At 50.3% G+C, this 24,169-nt stretch overlaps 7 protein-coding genes across 7 annotated transcripts; 3 read left to right on the top strand and 4 right to left on the bottom strand.

Moving 5' to 3' along the window:
• Positions 1-463: 463 nt before the first annotated feature.
• On the bottom strand, positions 464-2,669 carry N7500_007044 (uncharacterized protein; the record flags this gene model as incomplete). The annotated part of the gene is made up of 2 exons (XM_056678188.1): positions 464-717; positions 788-2,669. 2 exons carry the CDS (start codon positions 2,667-2,669, stop codon positions 464-466), a joined length of 2,136 nt encoding a protein of 711 aa, XP_056533188.1.
• Positions 2,670-4,923: 2,254 nt separating this feature from the next.
• Positions 4,924-5,298, top strand: N7500_007043 (uncharacterized protein; the record flags this gene model as incomplete). The annotated part of the gene is made up of 1 exon (XM_056678187.1): positions 4,924-5,298. One exon carries the CDS (start codon positions 4,924-4,926, stop codon positions 5,296-5,298), a length of 375 nt encoding a protein of 124 aa, XP_056533187.1.
• A 1,122-nt stretch (positions 5,299-6,420) lies between these two features.
• On the bottom strand, positions 6,421-7,965 carry N7500_007042 (DHHC family palmitoyltransferase; the record flags this gene model as incomplete). The annotated part of the gene is made up of 5 exons (XM_056678186.1): positions 6,421-6,970; positions 7,028-7,068; positions 7,131-7,254; positions 7,309-7,789; positions 7,854-7,965. The coding sequence occupies 5 exons, from the start codon at positions 7,963-7,965 to the stop codon at positions 6,421-6,423; spliced, it is 1,308 nt and encodes a 435-aa protein (XP_056533186.1).
• A 1,339-nt stretch (positions 7,966-9,304) lies between these two features.
• On the top strand, positions 9,305-9,751 carry N7500_007041 (uncharacterized protein; the record flags this gene model as incomplete). The annotated part of the gene is made up of 1 exon (XM_056678185.1): positions 9,305-9,751. The coding sequence occupies one exon, from the start codon at positions 9,305-9,307 to the stop codon at positions 9,749-9,751; it is 447 nt and encodes a 148-aa protein (XP_056533185.1).
• An 879-nt stretch (positions 9,752-10,630) lies between these two features.
• On the bottom strand, positions 10,631-10,866 carry N7500_007040 (uncharacterized protein; the record flags this gene model as incomplete). The annotated part of the gene is made up of 2 exons (XM_056678184.1): positions 10,631-10,734; positions 10,782-10,866. The coding sequence occupies 2 exons, from the start codon at positions 10,864-10,866 to the stop codon at positions 10,631-10,633; spliced, it is 189 nt and encodes a 62-aa protein (XP_056533184.1).
• Positions 10,867-12,193: 1,327 nt separating this feature from the next.
• N7500_007039 (uncharacterized protein) lies at positions 12,194-15,704 on the bottom strand (the record flags this gene model as incomplete). The annotated part of the gene is made up of 5 exons (XM_056678183.1): positions 12,194-12,393; positions 12,595-12,835; positions 12,895-13,592; positions 13,692-15,071; positions 15,125-15,704. 5 exons carry the CDS (start codon positions 15,702-15,704, stop codon positions 12,194-12,196), a joined length of 3,099 nt encoding a protein of 1,032 aa, XP_056533183.1.
• A 645-nt stretch (positions 15,705-16,349) lies between these two features.
• N7500_007038 (type II myosin) lies at positions 16,350-23,725 on the top strand (the record flags this gene model as incomplete). Its single annotated transcript, XM_056678182.1, has 4 exons — positions 16,350-16,787; positions 16,837-16,980; positions 17,045-23,221; positions 23,285-23,725. 4 exons carry the CDS (start codon positions 16,350-16,352, stop codon positions 23,723-23,725), a joined length of 7,200 nt encoding a protein of 2,399 aa, XP_056533182.1.
• Between the last annotated feature and the right edge of the window lie 444 nt (positions 23,726-24,169).

The following is a 24,169-nucleotide window of genomic DNA, read 5'->3' as shown; positions in this document are numbered from 1 at the left end:
TCGTTGGGTTCCGCAATCAGAACCGTCGGGACTTGATTGGCTCGGAAAGAAACGAGCGGCGTGTTACGCTGCATGTGCAGGCGTTGTCGATCTTGGACGTCCTGTCAAACAATATGACAGGTGCGTACGAAGTGCACCCAACGCGGTCATAGCTTGTGTGGTGTGGAAGCGGTGTAAGTCTTTAATTACCCAGAAGAGGAAAGGACACTCGACTTTGATATGAGTATGTACGGAGTACATTGGAAGGTACATAAATTGGACGGGCGCTTGCTTTGGCCTGCAGGGGCCTGTCGCATGCTCTCCCTCCCCAGATGAATAGGTACATTAGTTACATTTGTGAAAGCCAAAATGAGAACCGACGGTTTCCATGCCCCCGTGCACTGGCCAAACGCCATTGTGGTTTCAACGGGCTCGAATCAATTCGCCCTGCGAGGCACATCCAAGGCTCGATTGAAAGAATCCCCTACGCCGGCGCAGCAGAGGGGTTATTCATTCTAGAGCTTTCAGCCTCATGCATTGAGTTGGTCGAAGCGCGTGGGCGCGATGGCAAGGACATCTTCGGTGTGGTTGGTGCAGCGGCTGCTTCGAGCTGCTTCCAGGGCTCTTCTTCACCCTCGTCCTCGTCGTCGCTGGAAGACTCCTCGCCCCGGCGGCCGTGGCGGTGAGCCTCATCTCTAGACTTGCGTCTGTCGCGTAGCTGTTCCTTGTGCCGGATGTCTACGTGATTCAATTGTGAGTATTCCACTTCAAGTGTGGTTGTAAGATATAAATAGGCATGGGGGCTCACCTCTGATCTCCTGTGTCTTCACAGCGTACTGCTGTATCTCCTCCTTACTCAAGACTCTCAAAACGATCACATAATCCGATCGCTCTTCAAACCGCTCATTGCCAGCTTCCAATGCCTCTGGGTTCACGAGTCGCCGGTCAATCTTCGTCCATCGAGCTCCAGGCGGGATCCCTTGCTTATGAGCGTCTTTGAGGGGAGCGACACCCTCCCTCACCGGGTTGGGCTCCTCTGGGAAGGCCGGACGCGGGGCCTTGAGGATCCCCTTGGGAGGTGCGTCGGGCTCCTTTGGAGCAGCCGGTTCGACAGCTATAGGTCTTCTGGAGTCATCTTTGGCCGTGTCGACCGGCGGCGATCGTCGCGACTCCATAGCGTGGCCATCCTCCGGCGTGCGATGGGCCTGAGAAGAGCGGTATCCACGTGAGTGGTCTCGTTCTCGTTCTCGCCTGTGATGCGAGCGGTCCCTACTGGGGTCGCGGTCACTCTCTGTGTCGGTGATGCTGTGTCTTCGGCGCGCGGGCTCACGCCTGTAGTTACGCAAGTCGTCGTCTGACGTATCGGCGTCGTCGCTGTGCGTCCGCCGGCGGGAGTGGCGTCGTGTTCGACCGTGACGATGAGCATCGGCGGGGTCCAAGTAGGTTTGCTTGGTTCTTTCATCCGCTGGGACTGCCTCTACCAGCTCCCGCGAAGGAGGCTTGACGGCATTGCGGTCGTGCTCACCATGTGCACGTCGATGCTTGTGTCGTGACGGGCGACGTTGTTCAAAGTCCGACATGTCGGAGTATCCGCCCCCTAAGGCCGCTGTTCCAAGCCCCATAGTAGCGAGCGCGCCCGAGTCATGTGGCTTAGAATGGTAGTCTTCTGGATATTGATACTCTCGATCATTTGCGTGGCGCGCTCTGTACGCACGGCGGCGGCGGCGCTCGTCGTGTCGGGAGGGGTATTCACTGTCAGAGTCTTGAGGTACGGCGACCAGGGCTTGATCGTGGAATCCATCCTTTGATCTGTGCGGCTCTCGATGATCATCCTTACCATGCGCTGAGCTTCGTGGCCGTTCACGACCTAGCTTGTCAAGACCCCACGATGTTGGGGGTGGGCCATGATGACGTTCTCTCCGCGATGTCCACTGGAGGTCTTCTGCGCCAGTGATACTGAGCCGCTGATCAGGTCCACGATGGCGCACCTTGACAGGGTAGTCCCGGTCAAACTGCTCACGGGCATTGGTGTATGAATAGGCGTCAAAATCATCAATGTCATCACCTTTCCTTAGCCCGTCGTACGCTGGATAGCGTGTACGAGTCGACGGATGGACACGGTGGTGATGCGCACTGTGACTAGTCCTATGTCTGGCACTGTTCCTTGGGTCAATTTGGCCAGCGTCGCTTGCGTAGTCGGTGCTGTAGATCCGGCGATGTGCGGAATGTCGAGGTGAAGCAGAAATTATGTGATTACCGGAATCTGTGGGAAGAGGGCTCGGGGTGCGGCGGTAAGATGAGTGGTGGACGGGCGAGAGATGCTGACGTGATGCGGAAGGTACAGCAAGATGCACTGGTGTCTCGAAGTCCGCTGCCGTTGTTGTATGGCTTCTGTGCCTATTGCGGGGCTGGACGCTGTACTCAGTGCGTTTTTTGGCAGACGTAGTGGGGTCTCGAACTCGGTGCGAGGATATTTGGTGGGCTTCGAGCTTTGCTGGTTGCCCTGAGCGGTACCCGAACGCACTTGAATATCCAGTATCGGACGGGTAGTCGTCGTAATCGTAACGCCTGGGCGCATCATAAGGATCGTAGGATGAGTTTAACTGCACCATGCCGGTCGAAGCTCTCATAGGATCAACCATGGAATGTCGGCCTCGACTAGGAGACAAATTTCGATAGTGACTCGACATTTTGATAGATGCGATGGGTATAGATGATGGCAACACTTGACCAGTTTGGAGTCAGGTGTGACGGTTTGTTCTTCGGTCGGCTTCGAGGGAGTATTTAAGAACCCGAGTCGGGCTTTGTAGAATGCCCAACTGACTCGGTTGGCTCGGAGGCAAAGACTCGGTAAAAGAGGAGATTGGAGCTGAATTTGACAACCCCAGAGCCCAATAGTTGCCCAACTCAACAATGGAGGGGATTCAGAGTGTTGGAACGAAACGTGTGAACAATGACGCAAAAGTGGGTTGGGGTTTGACAAAGGTTAGTAAGAACGCCAAGGATTCCCAGAGTTGTGTCTGTAAAAGAAGTGGAAGCGAAACACATAGAAATAACCTTGAAATAAGGAATATGTATAAATAGCGTTATCCATGGATCTAGAATGTTGAACCGCGGAAACTGAAACTGCCAACCGTGGATGCCATATGGTCCCGATGAAACTCCCCTTGCTTCATATGCAAAACACTCCCTAGAGCCTCTTTTTTTTGTTTCGCCCGGGTAAAAACCCTGAGATGTGGGTTTGAGAGCTGTGATATCACTTGAGCCCCATCCTAAGAGAAGAAAAATTCATGTCATTTTCGCACAATATTCAAGGGGAAACCTGATCATTTTTCCTTGGTCCTCTATTTTTTATATATCTATCGTTTTATTTTAACTTGTTTCAAGGGTAATCGGTCGGTCTTATAGCCCCATGTAGACACGTTCCTATACTCTTTTTACGTAGAAGACTAGGGACAACATAGATGCTGTGCAATTGGGATAGTTAGCTTAATCTCTCCAGTAGGATGAGGTCACTTAACCATCCGAAAACCTAATCAGGCAACTCTTTCAATAAGCATCTGAGTTCAGGGAATTCGCCTGTCTTTCCTCTCTGTAGGTTGGACGGTAAGAACACCACAGGCTATGATTAACGTATTTATGTCCATGATCTCCAATTGGACAGTCTCAACAAAATTCCAACGAGTCTCACTCAGACATTCCCAAGGTTATCTATGATCGGTCGGGCCAATGTAAAATGCAGGTCTTATCTTGATAAGAGCCCACGCCTGTGCCTGGGTACTTTGATACCAAGGTTCCTGTCCAGCATAATATCATCAAAGGGTTTCCCTACGATATACGAACCCAATCTCACCCCTTGCCGCCACGTTGCTCACCCAAGGCTCATACACGAATTTGTACTACCCACGGGTTCATCTTTTACCATGAGCAGCGGACATTGTATGGATAATGTCTTGGCGTATATCATCCACCATGATTCAACCGACCAACAAGAGCTAGTGAACAAGACAAATAGAATCCACCCAGCAGGGCAAAATGGCTCATTCCGATTCACCCCCATACCCGCGGCAAAGAGCTGGAGACGCCCCAACCGAGGCGCAGACTCGGCACAGGAAACCCGCACGAGACAAAAGTCCGGGTCACTGCAACTAAACGCCCAAAAACCCAGTTACATTGTGGAATATGTCTCCACCCGGTCACCAAGTACTAGAAGCCTTACCTCTGATCTTCAATATGGATGGCCCGCCTCATGTAGAAAGCGGGCAATACGCGTACACCCCCCATCATGACCCGACAATCTCCCGGAAACGGTATGTGCCCAGTCACTAAGGCCAGCGCTAATGACTAAAACTTGTAGATTGCTCGTCTCGCTGCATCTCTCCTTAACGTACATGGTTCCAGTACCCAGCTCGTGGTTTTCTAGGCGCAGCACTGGCTAAGCACGACCCGGGTCGCGGGTGAATATGCTGGTGTCAAATAGGCGGGTGTGCCGCCATGCAGTTTCTCTTGCTCTGGCTGGCTGATTCCGGTTTTGCTTCACTTCTGCTTAAGCACTGCCGACTACTGATTGATCTATCTCTTTACCCGATGGGTATTTCCCTCCTTGCATTGGGGGTTTGACCCTATGGTCGTTGCCCTTTGGCCGTTCCAGTTGCACCTGTTTAGTTCGGGTTTCGAGCGGGCTTCTCTACGTGGACTTTTCGTGCTGCAATGGGAGCCCTAATTACGGGCGCCTGTCTATCGGTACTGTGGTATAAAGAGGGTCGATCATGGCAGGCCTTGACAAGTTCTACACTGCTTCATACAATCAGACTCCGAGTCACCTTGAGACAACTCTATATACAGCTTCAATCCTTCAGTCAACTTCTTCAGAAGCTCCAAAATCTCACAGATCCAACTATCTTCTCTACCAATTGGTTCATTCATTCGATACTTTAAGTCACCATGTCTGCCTACTCCATGCCAAGCGCTATGTTCAACACGTTTTTGGATACCGAGACCGACAGCGAAGGACAGAGCTCATCTCCTCTTTCTCATGGCTGGCACTTAACCCAGCCTAACAATTGCTCTTATGCCTGCCCTATGAGTAGCCCGTTGATATCGCGTGCACGATCAACTCTGGCTCCATTCCCGGATGCCATCTCCATACTCACGCCCACGCCCGAGTACCTGTCTACCGGGGCCCCGAGACTGGTCCCGGTATGGAAGAGGTGCTGCCAGTGCAAGAATCTGACCAATCCTCATCTGGCACCGGAGAAGTGTTCTATCTGCTCCCATGTTCCATGTCCGGATTGCAGCGACGAGAATGTTCCGGCATAGATTGTGCGGGAGCTTGTTGGTATGCGTCTGGTATTTGACTTTTGGTTTTTTTTTTTTTTTTTTCTTTCCTATCCATTGTTCGTTGCTTTTTGGTTGTCGCATTCCTTGGTTCTTCTTTTGATTGATTGTTGTTTCGTTTGGTGTCATTGAGTATTGCTACATCTTAGGGTCTTGCTCGATATGCTATAGACGGTTGTTTTATGTTGATCCTGGAAATGTTCAGGTGCTGTAAAGGGTATAGATAGGTAGTCATTTGTTTAAATTTTTGTTTGGAATCAGAGCATGTCCTATGTTAACCTCCGATATATATATTTCGTCCATTACATTTAAGAGATGCTACAATGTATCTGTGGACTAGACTAATGTTCTCCCTTTCCAAGATAGTGGTGATTATATCTTCAACGGCGATGGATCATAGATAAAGATATTGAGTTCTCTGGGAACCTGGCTAAACGCTATTGACCCAACTGGCAGACCGAAAGGTCGGACTAAAAACGTATATAGTTGCATATATCAAATGTATTGCTAGGATGTTTTGCCTTAAATGAATCCAATAGCATTATCTCGGCGAAGGATTTCGTCATATGCTCTTGCGTTCTACTGGTTCTCTTCACATATATGTCGTGATATTCAAATGGAGGTAACTTTTTTCTTCGGGCATTCCATGGTTCTTTGTGGCGAGTACAGATAGCTGAGTGAATTATTGATAAATTCATAAATATGACTGGATTAAAATGAACCTATCAATATGAGTGGTGAAGGGATATTGAATGAGATACCTCCGAGGAAAGCGTAGTAAAACGTAGTAAAGCGTCGTAAAATGCCCGATCAGTGCTAGGAGGACATACTTTTTGGCCAATATCTTCCCTTATTTGGCTTATTTGCCATCCAATGGCTCAAGTTTTCAGTATCAAAGGGTCAATGAACTGCTGCCCGGGGGAGGCCTGTACGTCATAGTAAAATTCAGCCCTACAACATACACTTGCCCGGCAGGTGGCCTTCTGCCTATCGGAAAATAAATAAGCTGACACAGGCCGGCCAATGAAAGTGAGTAAGGTGAAGACATGCTGCATTAATTATAAAGGTATCCAAAATATGCACGAAACAAACCAGCGCCCCGAACTATTGATCGCTAGGGGATTTTTCCTGGTGGCTACGCCCCGAAGGTGGGGATTGTGGGACAGCCCCGTTCTCGGGCGGGACCAGTCCAGCCTCGAGCTTTAAGCGGGTCACTACAGGCCCCATCGCAAAATGGCTCTCATTGCTACTGTGGTCGGCACACGGGCTTTGCTTGATCGGTAACAGCCAATCAGCGATATTGTATCCCATGACCTGCTGGAGATTCTTCAATGGGCTGCCCAGGTCGAAGGGATTCTCGCCCGGCAGAGTGTGGAGAATGGCGAAGACGTGGCGTTCGCCCTGTGAAGGGATTGTTGTTTGTGGACCGGTGGGGGACGAGGGCGTTTGAAGAGGGTAGGAGACCATGCGGAATGTTGGAGCCCAGGGGGACTCGGCTGCCCATAGTCGCTCGAGGAGGTATTCTGGGACACGGACGGCGAGAGTCCAGACGGCGCTACGCCGGTTTAGGTTTTCGATTGTTGTAATGTTGAAGATTCCCATTTGAACCGAGCTGAGTGTCATTCCGGCGGTGAAGAAGGCGAACAGGCCGCTCCTGGTGGTTTTTGTTAGACTTGGTACAAACTCTAGTATTCAGTGGGTGGGCACTTACAGTCCAATGCAGACACACCAGTAGGCATTTGCTCCTCCGGTCTAGTTGAAATTTTAGTAAGAAGCACTCGGAGCGGTCATATGGTCTTTCGCGGATGTCCCACCTCGCGTCGGATCTCCGCTGTATAATAAGCAGATACTATAAGAACGAAAGTGCAGAATATGGCAGTGTAAGAAACGAACTGAATGAAGAATTTGAGCGACGTCTCCGAGACGACGCCTCCAACCCTGGATTTTGTTAGCCAAACACCGAAAATGATGAGGGGCATAGTTTTATCATACCAAGGACAGTAGTGATCCATTTTGCGCACACAGCGACCCAACTCACGGCAGTGGTGCGCCCTATCTGTCTTGTACTGACCACATGTAGAGCACCATAGAGGGCGGCCGTCCTCCTGGCAAACGAAGACATCTTTGGTGTAGAAACTCTCCAACCAACCATCTGACTGAACTGGGATGCCTACAGCAGTTGAGATCGAGCCTCTTTCCACATCCGCGTCTGCCTGGTTTGTTTTCTCCGGATCGGCTTTGCGCGAACTTTTCTTCCCACGATGGCGCTTTAATTGCTTTGCGTTTTCGTCATCTGCCAATTTTTGTTCGCCGAGGGGGAGGTATCCAGGATCCCACATGACATGATAATAAAGATGTAGGTATGAAACGACCATGGGAATTAAGAGGACATAATAGATCGCGATGATCGCGGCGCCAGCACCGGCTCGCGGGCCTCGGTTATAGGAGGGTAACGGATGAATTAAATAGTCGACTTGGATTTCGCATCGTTAGTTTCCCAGTCAAGAGGACCTCGACCAAACTGGCGCGAAACTCACTGCATAATGGTTTCGTGACCGCATATGAAGCGTATACCACAGCGCCGAGCAACACGGGCGGGATGAGCCTGGATACTACGACGTTGACGCGCTTCTGCACGGGAGACGCCATATATGCGGTGTCAATACAACAATATCAAATGCATGGATCTAACAAATCCTGGGAGGTTGCAAGGAACCGGATTCGAGTCGCGGAGAGGTTGAATCAAACAGTGCAAACCTGACGTAATCGGAGCTGTCCCTGTTCCCGTTCGGGTCCCATGGATCGAGGCATCGGGAGGACCTTGGGACAATCCATACAGATTGCACCCTCTCACGACCTCAGCTAGCATCTTGATACGGGAAATAGTGGCTGGACCTACTATTACTCATTCTACAGATCGCAGCTGCGACCGTGAGATAAGGCCTAACAGTGTCAGACCACCTCCAGCTATTTCCCCTTTGTAGATCTGGACGGTGTTACGGTCGTACTCGATAGAAACTCGATATAGTATCTAAAAAGGCACATGGCATGGGTATTCCACGGAGTTTCTACGGGTGAGAATTTAAATTAGAAATCAGCCTTCGGGTCTCACAGGATCTCGTAATTAGTTTCGAGGAAAAATAATCCCAAACATCAATGATGAAACGTATTTTGCATATTCAGGTATCAGAAACTAGAGCCTGGGTGACTTAGGCAACACAGCGAGGGCCGGGGCAGCTGACCCCGATGACTCTTTCTTTTGGTTTTCAAGCAACCGTTGCCTGGAAATCTAGGAAAGAGTGGAGTATACGGCACGCCGTGAAAACCAATTGATCGAATTCATTTTCGCAAGGCATCTATCTCAAAAGGAATCCGAGTTTATGACACCGAATGTAGACCGTTTTTTCGGGGCACCCGCGTCACCAGAACCCGTTGACACCCATACATTCTCCCGGGTGAGCCAGCTAATTCGAGACGGTGTGGGCATTTGCTTAGCCCTGGATAGTGGACCCGTTTGACTCAAAACGCCAGCTCTTCAGAAATGATTCACACATTCTTTACATTCTAGACGCAACTCATTGGCCTGGGCAATAGCAGAGCCCCGGGCTACACTAAGCCACTTCCTCGGGCAATCTCCCCGGATGATGTACAAGCACAACTTTCCCTCCATCGCCCCAGTGACTGCCCGGGTAAAAATTACCCTTAACCCGATGTGGAATCGCAAGGCAGCCTGGGCTGTTGACTGTTCTAGGAACGCTGCCTTGCGCTTCTGGTTCTATATTACGTCTCAAGTAATCCTTCACAGTATATAGCGTTCAATGATCCCCATGCTTAAATCCAATTCCCATTCTCAAACTCAATCAAGATCCAAAGTATCAGGCCAGCCAGACCTTCCCGCTCTCCAACTATAAAGAACTCCGATCTGCTCTCAGTCAAATCATCCATCTTGCCTCTAATATCAAACCAATTCATCCAACTCATCACCTCAATGGCGTCTCTGTGGTACTGCTGCGGCTGCAACTTCGGCCCTCACAACTCGTCTCTCTACGACTCCTGTATCCAGTGCGGAGCCGTCCGTTGCGCTCGCTGCGTGGAAGAAAAGCTCTCTGACAACATGCACGTCCACTCCAATTCCCACAGCAGCGACCCAATCTCTGCATACCCAGCTGCCATCCCCATGGGCTCACTCAGCTCCCCAACCTTGAGGACCACAGCCATGCCAATGGTCGTACCAGAGCTTCCCGGTCTACGGCCTCTACCACGGGCCGACTGCTCAGGCATCTCGCCGGTGTCACTACCTGGAACCAGGTACAACAGTGAAACCTACATGTACATCTGCTGCGCGTGCAATGACGGACCCAAGATCTACAACCATCAACCCCAGTGTGTGAGCTGCAGCCACATGGCCTGCAGCAATTGCACTTATGTCAAGTGAGACTTGTTTGAGAGCGCTGTCTTGCGGGCCGAGACAGGGTGCTACGAATCCAATGGTATGCCAGTCCGATGCTCACTCAGCATTTCGGTGGTCCTTGAAGCTGACGGTTCGACATAGCGATTTCAAACTCTACTTTTGCTTTTTTTAGGGGATGTTCTCCTTGTTTCTGGACTAATGATTGTTATGCAAAGCGGTTCATGGGTCATGAGCATATATCCTGGTGTATTATCTGCTTTTCGGTTTTCTTTTTGTTAGACTAGAATTTGTATACTTGCGGCTTCCTGATTTGGTTTAGGGCGAGGCCCGTGGGGCTGGAATTTCCCCCAGGTCAGCCCTGCTCTGCCTTGGCTATTTCATTTTCGTTTTCATTTTGTTTTTGATTTTGGCTTATAATATATCAATCTTACTATTACTATTTTATCTTTTGCCAAGGTGTAGAGTCATGATCTTCAAGGCGTGCAGCAAAATCCCCCCCCCTGTTCGGAGCCTCACGAGCCTCGAGCATCGTGGTTGGTTAGAAGCATCTGCGGCTTAGCCATAGATGGACCCTATGATGTACGCCGTATGCAGGCCATGACTGGTCTTCCTTTTGTTACCGCTCCTTTGGCCTGGAATCTGCAGCAAACAGCCCTATGGCTCATAGTAAAAAAGCGGTCTTGGTACTCGGAAACTAACACACATCATGTCTATCAACCCTTGTTCTCCGCTACTTTAACATTTGAGCATCTTCACCCTTGATTACCCTGGAACCTTTTCAGTATTTCCTTCATGCTGACATGGACTCAGCCCCCTATGGCATGTTCCATGATGTTATTCCCGTTTCGCTATATTCAACTTTCTATGTCATGATCGCGTAGCCCCCACTTGAGCACTGGCATTCTAGACGTTGAGGCTGTGCTGGACTGTGCGCCCGGGACGGTTTTGCTTGGCTTTTCCCCTCCAACGCGCTTGTCGTCCCATCAGCTCCAGACTTGACGTATATGCTGTAAATCGGCATAGACGCAGATTACTTTGATACCCAGTCACCTACTAGTATTTTCCTTGGCTATTTTCTTAGGCTTCCGATCTTTGCCCGGTCGCTGACTTCGCTCTCGGGCGCTGGGCGCGCCATCCATTTTTCGCATGGATATATGACTATAGGACCTACAATGTACATACACAATGCCAATACAAGAGAAGAAATCTCACCGAAAGAGAGGAAGCCCCGAGCCAATCAGCAAGAATTTGTTGAATCCAAGACATCCGGTCCGCTGGTCTGCCTTGCCCTGACTCAACTCGTATAGATCTGTTTCGGGAATAGGAAAAATATTATTGTCTTGTTTTGACTAGAAATGAGAACATTAAAACATCAAGCTTACCGTATACTCCGTACTGCATACGATCAATTTACTATTGTTATCCCTGGATCTCTGAATACTGCAACAGTCGCACGAACCCTGGCCCCCATCGCCCCGGCAGGACTCTGCACGCTATACTTGGCTACCAGCCGCAGGAACCCACAGCTTCTTGCTTTTATAGGAATCAGGTCTTTCTACTAGGGGTCCGGGCATATTTTTTTTAGATTTGAGCTCGTTTTTTGCATTTCTCAGCTCGGCTGATCCCAGCTGAAAATATATATGTGACATATTTGCGATCATCTGTGGTGTCTAGCTAGGCTCTTTCCAGTTAGAATTTGATTCAGAGTAATTTATTTTCCCTGTTTTATTCTTGAGGCTAAGCATGAATGAGTCAATAGCCTTAGCGAGGTTGCAGGGACAAGGGTGATTAAATGGATTGACTCAGAACTTATGCATAATCCGAGCAAACTGCAAGGTGATTGATTGGTGCTTATTTCATTTCTAGTAAAGATGGGAAAAGATCAATGGTTGTATAGAAAAAAATACATATTGACTGATTGCTATGAATATGTTCTGCGAAATCTCGCCGATATTCTAATGGTATAACTGCACCCGGGAGAGGCGTCCGCCTTTTGCAGATTAGCAGTAGCCAGTGCTCCCTCAGGGCTGGAAACTGCCGAGACTGCCAAAAGTTACGAGCAGCTGAGATGTAGACGCCCAGCACCATTTTATCGGGTCAATGGACGAAAGGCCCAGAGCCTATATTCAGACAAGGAAAGGGAAATAAAAGGTGACCCCAAAGAACACGAGGCCCTCAACCGCGCAGATCAAATGCAATTGTAATGCAGGCAAGAAAACACCGGATTGGCTAATGATGCAGAGAAAAAGCCAGGTCATGAACGAGAAAGCCCTGAAAAGAGACCATGGCATGGGATATCGTATTGAGAAATGGACGACGGCATGGCGAGGATTGTCTGAGTCCATGTGGTGTGATGATGTTTTTCCCCCACCATCGATAAAACTTCGATGGTGGTGTTCACAAGACTGACGGAAGACAGCTCACCTGGAGAGGACTCTCAAAGAGTCCAATGAATGAGGACGAATGTTACAGGGACAAGACACGGGATGGGTCTTGGAGGAAGCGCCTACGGTATGCGGCTATCTCGGAGGCCACAGTGTTGAAATCTTTCACCTTGTCACGCCGTAAATCATTGATGGTTTCTTTCAAACCAGCGAGATATGCTTCTTTTTCTTCTTCGGTTTGGCCCTCTCGGACGGAGCCCATCTGGACGAGAATCTTGTCGTCTGTCGAGGTTAACGGCTCTGTGGTCAGCATTCGAACAGGGTAGAAAGGAGATGGCAAATGAGTAGGAAGGGGAGGAAGTAGAAGTAGAGACGGAGGCAGTAGAGCAGTAAACAGAAAGTAGAAACAGACTAGATAGTGCAATACGCCGGGGGAAGCTCGAAGGCGAGGTGGGGTGTTGCACGTTGTTCATGTCGACGCACCGCTTAGAGTCATGTCCCGAAGATGCTGAAACTCGCAGGATCGGTCATTGCAGACACCTCCGGCTAACTCATATGGACACATGTACTTCATGGAATCGATATTATGACTGTAAGTTAGCGAGCGGTAGCCACTCGGAACGTCTTCGGCATAATGCGGGTGGTAGCGATAAGCCTTGAAAGTTCGCAGTGGGCTGGTGTACGGCGTGAATTTTTGCTCTGAAATTGCGGAAGATGTTTCGGTCTGGATAGAGTTAGTACGTGGTCAAAATAAACATCCTTTGAGGAGGGTAGTGTTCATACGCCAGGAGCGCCGACCTGCAAATCCGACCGAGGTAATGGGTCTGACACGTCTGACATATGAGGCTCGCTGGTTAGTTTTTCAGATCGAGTCAAGTCAAATGATGGTGCCGAGCCTGTTGTGTTTTCTACAAGACCGGAAAGAGCTGGGCTGAATGGAGGAGGGCTGTAACTCGAGCCTTCCGACTGAGCTTCAGTATCAGGCTCTGGGGGCTCATAGCCGTCGGACTCGACAGACATTTCACGCCGAGATTGTTCGCTAGGGTCACGCTGAGAAGGGTATTCGTCGCAGGAAGATGCACTAGGACGGGTGATGGCAGAGGGGGAGCTCCGAGGCGCCGATCGCTCCGAGGAGTCAACCTCCATAGGCTCTGAAAATGACGGCACAGTAGCAGAGTCGGCATCGACTTGCACTGGTGTGCTGGCGGCTTCGTCCTCACTCTCGCTGGACGAATCGGAACTATCACTGCTGCTGTCATCAGATTCTTGCATAGCTGACCCAGCAGAATCGGACCGATATGAAGCCGATGCCTCTGCGGTGTTATCGATTATATTATTCACCACTTCACCGGCGGAGACTTCTTCAGGCGGTTGTTGGGTGACAGCGGCTTCGGCTTCGGCTATTGCTTCTTGCTGGCTAGAAGGGGTGACAGGTACGAGCGTGTTAGGGGCGGCCTCAGTCGGTTGAGTTTTCAATGAATCTGAATAATGGTTAGCTGAATAGCCAAAATTTCCTCAAAACACATGAGAATGAACATGTCCCAGCAAAAGAGAGAGAAAGAAGATGCAGATGTCTTTACCTTCTTCAGAAGTAGCGCCGACCCCATTGGATGGTCCACCGCATGATGATGCCCCGGAGTCATCTAGGATGCGAGGTGACTGGGTCCGGCTAGCAGCGAGCTTCGATTTTCTTCGTAGTTCGAGCTCTGCGATCTTACGGCGCATAGCTTGAATCTCCATATCTTTAAGTCGAATGTCTCCTTGGTCACCGAGACTAGGAGGGGCTTGTGGTGTGGATGTCGAAGCCCTGGTGACAGGCAGATTTGATTGAACGGAAGGCTTGACGCTTGTCGAGGTCACTATCGGCGCTGGCTCCTGTTCTGAACTCGAATCCAAATCCATGTTGTCGTCCTCATCATCGCCGTAAAGTGACTCCTCGTCGTCGCTGATTGCAATGATCAGCTTATCGGTGGGGTCGAACCGAGTCGCACTTGGGTTGAAATGCTTCTTCGGAGGTGCGATTGGCTCATCAAAGTCGGAAGCTCGAGGGCGCTTGCGTTGGGATGCTCGAGACACCGGTGTTGAGTCGACGTCGATCACTTGTACCGGCTCAGGAGCAAGAGCTTCATGTGGCCCCTGCTCCAATCCAGTCATGAGAAGTCCGGGGAGCCCAGTAGAGCGACGAGATTCAGGCACTGGAGGTCGAACGGGAAGCGGGTGTTGAATAGCTGGTGCCGGAGACTCTACATGGGTGGGCGGCAGAGTTGCCTGTGTCAATTTTTGGGTCTTCAGTAGAGTCTGCTTCTTCAGTTCCTCAATTCGCTGCCTTGCTAACTCCGTCTGAGCTTTGCTCTTCTCCTTTATGAGAGTTTCCTTCTGAGCTGGCAGTGGTTCTTCAACTGGTATCGCAGGAGGTGATTTCACACTGCCAGTTGGCGAAGTCTCTTTGGATGTGGCTTTTGCAGCTTTCTCAGCCAACATCCGGGCAATAAGTTCCTTTCGCTCCAGAGGCTTGCCGGATTTTGAAGTAGCGGTGGCGGATGGGGCAGGAGGTTGGACAACTGGCAGATCTGACTTCGTGATACTGTGATTTTCTGCCGCTATCTTGGCCATCTGAGCTGGTTTGCTGGATCCTAGTTCCTTGGCAGCAACTGTAGACGGGGAGGAAGCCTTCTCACTGGCTGGTAAAGATTGCCCAGGTGGAGTAGTGACTTTGATGCCGACGTCTTCGTAGAGGCGTTTCAAGATCGTAGGGTCAATACCCTCCGCGACCAGTTCATTGTAGCGGATATTATGTGGCGCCAAGCTAAGCAAAGCGCCTTGAGCTTGAATTCGTAGCTGTGCCACCGATTTCTGAGGTGGAAGGCCTGGGACAATCGCGGGCGGGTCCTGTCGCTGAGACTGCGTCGCATGGTGGACCATGCTGGCATCTGCTGAGACTGACAAAGGAGGATTGTATGCTGCAAGATATTAGTCAAGCAGAACCAAACATAGGAAAGCATGGGTGTGATACGTGAGCCACTACTCCTGGCAGACTGCGCGCTAGAAGACATGGTTTCTCCTTCCTCCAGGTCCAAATACTGGCGTGTAGCCTTGCCCACCTGCTGTAGTGACCTTTCCTCCGATTCCTCACTAACTTCGCCTTCCTCGCGGTGGTTATCTGCCGGAGCTGGGGCATCTTTCAAGTGTATGGCCGGTGTTGAGAGTTGGTGTGTTCCACGTCCGTCCATACCCTGATATGACATAGGGCCATTTGAGGACCCCGTTGGCATTGGAGGATAACCCATCGGAACAAACGGCATTGGAGGGAAAGGAGGTGGAAATTGTGAAGCATCGAAATTATTGAAGAAGGGGAATTGAGGCGGAACGAATGCCAAGTTTCCAGGGCCATTTGAACCTGGGGTTCGCGAATTCGCGTTGACGCTTGCCATGTTATAGTCAAATGTTGACCTGGGATTTGTCGCTGGAGGCTGATTCGTGTGAGAATAGTCTGAAGTGATGGGAAAGTTTGAGGGAATCATCGAGGGATATGCGGGAGGCCATTGTTGCGCATAGTTCGGATGGCCACCGTGTGAGGGAGGTTGGTCAGACATGATGATATTGTGCGCAGAGAGGGAAGTCAATTATGCTCAAATATATTCAAGATGGAAACGCTGGTGTCGAAGAGAGTTCGCTATTTCAAAGACCAAATCTCATGATGTCTTGAAGGGTTAAGCGGGTGGAGAGGCACCAGTAGGTCTTCGGGAAGAGGATATGCAAGACTCGAATTTAGGAGTTACTGTGAGGGAGGATGATGATTTGAGGGCGATTTAGAGGAGAAAAAGGGCCATGCGACTGCGAATACCAGGTTAGAGGATGAGAAAGAGATGGGTAAGGGTGCTGAACTCGAGAAGAATTGAGATACGCGGTCTCCTATTACGGTCTAAGCGCCTTTGACAAAAATGATCGAGTATCTCACGTGATAAATGCACGGGCCGCCTGCGATCGGCGGGCGCCCGAGGAACGCAGAGTAAACAAACATCATGGAGATTGGGGTGCGTCACTTCGAACATCTTCCCTTTTCTTCCAACCATTTGCCAACTTCACACTTTTCCTGACTGTATTCTATTTGGATTTTTCTATTTTGAGCGTCCTTTTGCACTCACCTCCACCAAACTTACAACTGAGAGCACGGAAATAATCTTGGCTATGATAACGAAAGCTACACCCAAATAATGTCCCATTGAACAACAATCGTCATGCTTCCCTCCCAGTTGAACGGCTCGCCCAAGCGTGCCAGTCTATTTTCACGCCCATCCCCTTCACAAGGAACCCAATCACCACAGGCGAGGCCAAAATCAACCATTATTACACCGGGCCATGGGCTAGAGTCGGCGAGAGGTCATCTGCGCAACTCATCCATGTCCCAGTTGTCCGCATCATTACCACTCAGCGGAAATCGTGAGCGATCAAACTCTGCAAAGAACAGTCCCTCCTCCGGGACATTTGCCCCAAGCTTTATCAAATCGGAGGAACTACGACGGGGAGCGGATCAGATTCGTGGACTCGAAGGTGAAAATGACTTCTCGGGGAACAAGTATGTCTGGCTACGGGACCCCCAAAAGGCATTCTTGCGGGGCCTGGTTCTGGAGGAATTTGAAGGAGGGAGCCTTTTAGTGCAAACTGACGATGGCGACGTATGGATATAATCCCATTACGAAGGAAAATGCGCTGATACTTGACTAGCAACGAGAAGTTGATGCGGACCAGGTCGACAAAGTAAATCCTGCCAAGTTTGACAAGGCAGATGATATGGCAGAACTCACACATCTGAACGAGGCGTCTGTGGTGCACAACCTGCATACCAGATATCAGTCAGACCTAATCTATGTTCGTCACACCCGAAAACATGTACACCGATCGAAACCGACTAACTCAGTTATTAATTGCATAGACTTATTCTGGGCTTTTCCTGGTAACAATCAATCCCTACTGTCCACTACCAATCTACACCAATGAGTACATAAAAATGTACAAGGGTCGTGGGAAAGAAGAGACAAGACCCCATATTTTTGCCATGGCGGATGAGGCATTCCGGAACCTCGTCGAGGAGGGCCAGAACCAAAGTATCCTCGTGACAGGGGAGTCGGGTGCAGGCAAAACAGAAAACACGAAGAAGGTCATCCAGTACCTCGCTGCTGTCGCCACTTCTGATACGCCTTATGGCCGGTCTGGAGCAAAACAAATCACCGGCCTTTCGCAACAGATCCTACGGGCCAACCCTATTCTTGAAGCCTTCGGCAACGCCCAAACGGTCCGAAACCACAACTCGTCCCGCTTCGGAAAGTTCATTCGCATTGAATTCTCGCGTTCGGGCCAAATTTCTGGGGCTTGGATTGATTGGTATTTGCTCGAGAAATCAAGAGTCGTCAAGCCTAACCCTAACGAGAGGAACTATCACGTTTTCTACCAGCTACTCCAGGGCGCAGACCGCAAAACACGCGACAAGCTTCTTCTAGACGACCTTCAGATCGAGGATTTTGCATATACGAGAGATGGAAATGACTCTATCGTCGGCGTCTCTGACCAGGAAGAGTGGAACTCATTGATAGAAGCCTTCCATGTGATGGACTTTGACGAGGAAGATCAGCTATGTATCCTACGGACTGTTGCTGCTGTACTGCACCTGGGGAATGTGGGCGTTGCAAAGGCGAGTCTGCGCGCAGACCAGGCAACTCTGGTGCCGGAGGGATACCCTAGCGTGGAAAGGGCTTGCCACCTTCTTGGCATTGAAACCGAAGCATTCGTCAAAGGCCTTCTACATCCACGCGTGAAGGCCGGCCGGGAATGGGTGGAGAGGGTTCAAACGCCAGAACAGGTCCGCATGGCCCTAGATGCCCTCTCAAAGGGTATCTACGAGCGCGGATTTGGGAACCTTGTGGCTAGAATCAACGGCCAGCTTGGTCGCTCGATGGCCAGTGACGACAACTATTTTATTGGGGTTCTTGATATTGCTGGATTCGAAATTTTCGATAACAACAGCTTTGAGCAACTGTGCATCAACTACACAAATGAGAAGCTTCAGCAATTTTTCAACCACCATATGTTTGTCCTCGAGCAAGAAGAATACGCGAGGGAGCAGATTGAGTGGCAATTTATTGACTTCGGGAAGGACCTTCAGCCAACCATTGACCTGATCGAGATGACCAACCCTATTGGTATCTTCTCTTGCCTCGATGAGGATTGTGTCATGCCGAAGGCCACAGACAAATCATTCACGGAGAAGCTCCATGGCCTTTGGGATCGCAAGACCCCGAAGTATCGCGCGTCTCGTCTCAATCAAGGCTTCATTCTCACTCATTATGCCGCGGAAGTTGAGTATAACACGAGTGATTGGCTTGAAAAGAACAAGGACCCACTGAACGACAACATCACGCGCCTCTTGGCCGCATCGAAAGCGCCGCATGTAGCTCATCTGTTCTCTGACTGTGCAGACTTGGAAGAGGATGGTGGGAGCCATCCGAGAAGCCGTGTCAAGAAGGGCTTGTTCCGCACGGTCGCACAAAGGCACAAAGAACAGCTATCTAGTCTGATGGCTCAGCTCCACTCAACCCACCCTCATTTTGTTCGTTGTATCCTGCCTAATCATAAGAAGCGGCCAAAGATGTTGCACGCTCCATTGGTGTTAGACCAACTTCGATGCAACGGTGTTCTCGAAGGTATCAGAATTGCTCGTACTGGATTCCCCAACCGCTTGCCATTCACGGAGTTTCGACAGCGTTATGAGGTCCTCTGCCAGCACATGCCGAAGGGGTATTTGGAAGGACAAAGTGTTGCTCGCATTATGCTGGAAAAGCTCGGCATGGATCGCGCTTGGTACCGCGTTGGTCGCACCAAGGTTTTCTTCAGAGCAGGTGTCCTGGCCGATCTAGAAGAGAAACGTGACCAACTCATTCGAAATATCATGACAAGGTTCCAGTCCGTGGCGCGGGGATTCGTTCAGCGCCGTATTTCCAACAAGCGACTCTACCGCGCGGAGGCAACTAGGATTATCCAACAGAACTTCCACGCTTACCTCGACTTGAAGGGGAGCCCATGGTGGCGTATGTTCTCGAGAATGAAGCCCCTACTGGGTGACACGAGAAATGCGAAGGAGGTAAAGAAACGTGACGACAAAATTCAACAACTCGAAGCCAAGATGAAACAGGATCTTGCCGACCGGAACAAGCTGGATGAAGAAAGACGACGGACTGAGATCGAAATCCAGAAGATACAGCATACCTTGGAGAGTGAACGTGCCCTTGCATTGGACAAGGAGGAGATTTTCAAGCGACTGCAAGACCGAGAAGTGGAGCTCGCCGACAAACTTGCTGGCGCAATTGCTGACCAGGAAGGACTCGAAGAGCAATTGGATGAGTTGGTTGATGCGAAGAGGAGGATCGACGACCAGCTGCAACTTCGGATTACCCAGTTGGAACAGGCCGGTTTGATCATTCAGCAACTCGAGTCAGAAAAGAACAGTTTGCAGTCTCAAGTCAAGGAACTTGAAACCAAGCTTTCCGAAACGGAAACCCAGTTCTCTGGAAAGAACGGTCAAATTCAAGAGCTCGGCCAGGAGATTAAAATGCTCCAAAGCCACCTCAGCCTGAAGGATCGTAAACTTCAAGACCTGGAAGCTAAGCTACTGAAAACCGACCATGATCTTGAGATGAAACTCATAAACACCTCCAAGGAACTCGACAATTCAAAGAAACAAATTCGTGATATCTCTGAAGAGAACAGATCAATTCGTGACCAGATTTCCGAACTTTCCAGAACCTCTACGGGCTACGAAGAGATGCTTCGTCGAAAAGAGAGCGAGATCGCAGTTCTTAGGAAAGACGTTCAGAAGCACGAGGAGGAGAAGAGAAGCGCTGAGTCCGAAAAGGCTTCACTTTCGTCACGCCACGACAACATGCAATCAAGACTCCGTGAGGTACAAGCCGAAAGAGACGCCATGCGCTCCGAACAGGCTCAACTTCAACGTGAAGCTATCGACCTCAAGAATCTACTTGAGAACAAAAGATCCGAGGACGCTGAGGCTGGAGAGAGCAGGAAGCTGCTAGAGGAGCAGATAAATGGTCTCAAGAGCCAGCTATTCCAAGCTCAAGCTGACTTGAGCCGAGAACGCCAGTCACGGGATGATGTGCAAATGCTTTCCGAGCACAATCTTGCACAGTTAACTCATAAGTATGAGGCGCTAAACGACTCTAAGATTACCATTGAGAAAGAGATGTATATTCAGCAAGATAGTTTGCGTCGTGCTACGGAGGCGCGCGTTGCCGCAGAAACAACGAGGAAGGAACTGCAAGGTGAATTGATCAAGCTTCGGGAGAGGTTCACGGATGCCGAAACTGCCCGCATGAATGCCGAGGCTGAGATCGAACGAAAGATCATGAGCCAGGCTGAGGAGCGCATGACAAGTTCACGCAAGGACCTCGAGGAAAAGGCTCGGCAGCTCGAAGAGGTAGAAACAGAACGATCGCACCTCTCGGCGCGGATTCAGGAGCTCATGCACTCAATCTCTGAATCTGAAAACTTCCGTCTGCGCCACGATCAACACAAAGAGCGTCTTGAACGAGAGCTCGTGACTCTCAGAGGCAGGCTGACGGCCTCTGAAAACGACAACAGGTCTCTTTTGACCAAAATCCAACAAAAGAACCTTGACATTGCCCGATCAAACTCGAAGGCTAGTGATAGCAATCGACTCCGTCTAACCAATCTTCAGAAGGAGAAGGCCAGGCTCGACGAGGAGACCAAGAAACTGAGTCGTCAAGTTGAAGACTCGCAAGTCATGATTACATCTCTGGAGAAGCAGAAGGAGAAGTTGTCATTGAGCTTGGAGGATTTGAACCATGAGGTCAATCGTGAACACAAGACCAGTCGTAATGCTGAGAAGGCTGCTTCAGCAGCGAACCTACAACTTGCAGAGGCCAATCGCAAGCTTGAGACCGAACGACAACTTCGCAATCAAGCCCAAGCTAATACCCGTCAGACCCAGAGTACCCTTGAGAGAGCGAACAAGGAGATTGAGGACTTGCACCGCCAATTGATCCTATTGCACAAGGTCTTTGAGCCTGAGGCCACTGAGCCCGCTCAATCCTGGGAGGCTGTCCAGCCACACCTATCCAAGCAAGTTGATTTGGCCCAAGTTCTAAAAACTGTTCAGAGCAAGCTTGGAGTCACCGAGGAGAAGTACGCGAGGGCGGAGAGCCAGCTTGCTGAAATGCGGCGACGCCATGCGGATGAAATGAAGGAGCTCGATATCAAATATTCATCCTCCAAGCGCGCTTTGCTCGAAGAGATTGACCAAAATGAAGTGACCAACAATCGTACCCCGGCTCACCTCAGGAAAAACTCAGAAAATGCTGCAAAGAGGTTTTCTAACCCTACTACGCCCAACCGACGCTACAATGTCTTCGAAGGAGCAAATGATTCCGCACGGTCCGACCGAACAGTGGATACACAGGGCTACCAAAGGCGCATGGATACAGCCGCCGAGCTAGAAGAACTTCAGAATAAGCTTCAGATGACCGAGATGCAAAACAAGCACCTCCAGAGCCAGCTTGGGCGTTCCACTCCCACCGCAGATATCTGGCAGGATGATAGTCCTTCAATTCGCCGCATGCAGCTTCTCGAGCGAGAGAATGGCCGTCTTCACGACCAACTTGATGATTCTTCCAAGAAGGTTTCGTCGTTGGAGCGTAGCATCCGCTCCGGAGAATTGTCCCTCCGTGACGTTCAGGCTAAATCGCACGAAGAGCTATACGATTTTATCAACTCGCAAGAGCAGTCCAGGCGCTCTCTTCTCAAGGTTCACAATGAGACTATTGCCGAGTTTGGTGATGCCAGAGCCCACTTCGAGAAGTTGAAGCGTGCCCGAGCGACGCTGGAGGTTGAACTCCGTGATGCCCGTTCCGAGGCCCAAGAGCTACAAGTTGGCAGAGAACAAGATGCCCTCAGCCGTAATCAACTTCTTCAAGAATTCTCGGATCTCCAGATTCGCCTAGATGCTGAGTCTTCGAGGTCGGCTGATTTGGAGTCAAGCCTCATGTTGTACAAGAGTCGGTCCGATGAGTACTTTAACAAGCTTGAGCAGGCCGAAATTGCCGTCATGAAGGCTTCACGGGCCGAGCAATTTGCCAAATCGCAAGGCCAAGAAGCCGAAGAAACATGCGCCCAGATTATGTCTGAGCGCAAGGAGATGGATGCACTTGTTGAGGACTTGCAGCGACAGGCACAGTCCCTCGAGGCTCGGATGGAGGATCAAGCTGCAGAGCTTCAAGGTGCCTTACAAGCTAAGCAACGTCTACAGAATGAATTAGAAGATTATCGCAACCAGCGTGCGATTGATCTCGAGGACAAGGAGACCTCCATGGAACAAACCAGACAAAAGTACCAAAGAGAATTCTCTACTCTCAACAATGAACTTGAGATGGAGCGTGAGCGTGTCCTCAACGGCCGTGGAGAGACTGCCCGTCTCCGTGAGGAGTTGGAAGACCTTCGCAGCAAATGGGACAACGAAGTTCTCAATAGCTCAACATGGGCCAAGGAGAAATCACGCATGGATGTCGTTCTACAGGATGTGACCAACTCTCGTGACGAAGCTGTCAACGCACACAACGAGGCTCAGAGCAAGGTTGTTTCACTCTTGTCCCAGGTCCGCAACCTTCGGACTTCCGTCGAGGACGTTCAGGCAGAGCGCGACCTGCTTCTGAAGGACAAGAAAATGCTGGAAGGCCGATTGGCTGAAGCTGGCGAGCGACTTGAAGACCTTGCCAAGGGCGAGAGCCCATCAATGCGAAATGCTGCCAGTATGGACCGTGAGCTGCTTGAGCTCAAGTCCAGGATTGCACAGCAGGAAGATGTTTCTGCCGCCGCGGTTGGTAAGATGCGCCGCGCAGACGCCCTGGCAACTGAGATGCAGAAGGAGGTCACTGCTGAGCGGGAGGCCAACGCACAACTCTTCAAGGACAAGGCAGCACTTGAGAAGCAGCTGAAGGAGGCTCAACTCAGGTGTGTCGATCTGGAAACCAAGAGCTACTCCTCTGGTAGCCAGGATGTTCGCTTCTTGCATAAACGAATTAAGGAGGTAAGTTCTAGGAAATACATGCTTGCTTCCGTCCGTGACTTTCCTACTAACCTGGCCTTTTAGCTTGAAACACACCTGGAAGACCAGGAGAGCAAGCACAGTTCCGAGCAGCGCTCTCTTCGCAACGTTGATCGCACTGTCAAGGACCTCCAATCCCAGATTGACAGGCGTGATAAGATGAATGCTCAACTGAATGACGATCTGAACAGAGCTCGGGACAAGATTGAACGGCTCCTTCGAAACATCGAGGAGCTCCAGCATAACGACTCGGACGCGCAGCTGCTGGCCCGCCGCGCTGAGCGAGATCTCCGTGAGGAGCGTGAGAAAGCATTGCGACTGGAACGTGAGCTGGAAGGCTGGAAGGCCCTGCGCGTTGAGCGGGGCAGTACAATTGGGCGTAATGCCGTGGCCTTCAGTGATGCCGGAAGCCGTCGCGGGAGTGGTGTCTATGGATCGAATGACATTCCCCAACGGCAACCCAGCAACACCAAGGGCTTTTTGTGAATATGACTAAGTGATGTTTAGCAGGCAGATTCCTGCTTGGAGTTGTAACAATTATCATGGATGGCTGTTCTGTATTAATGGTGTTTATTTGCATTTGGGAAAGGGATGTTTCAGTCTTTTCTGCTTGTCTCTGGCCTGTTCATATTACTTGAGAGGCAAAGCTTTTCCCCCTCAGTTTGTATCTTCCGGCGTTGATTTTTGTTTCAGTTTTGTGTTTTTGAGTAAATATGCTCCACGGGTGGACTAGGCTATCTACAGTGATGAGAATGTAACAACTTACCAACCCCCCATTTGTCAATCTTTTTCGTCATCACACTGCTTGGTTACTACGAATATAGGGCGTTTCGTATTCTGGGAGAGACAAATTCCGACTGGCTCCCTGTTTTCGAGTCTGCAATAGTTGGTCTATAGCACTCCCGTCTCTCCAACTCCATACGGATGTCG

The sequence above is a fragment of the Penicillium coprophilum genome (genome assembly GCF_028826855.1).
Source record: "Penicillium coprophilum strain IBT 35676 chromosome Unknown utg000004l_segment0_segment0, whole genome shotgun sequence".
In the NCBI taxonomy this organism is placed as follows: Eukaryota; Fungi; Ascomycota; class Eurotiomycetes; order Eurotiales; family Aspergillaceae; genus Penicillium; species Penicillium coprophilum.
Note: the sequence above shows the minus strand (reverse complement) of the source record. Positions and strands in the feature narration are given on the sequence as shown.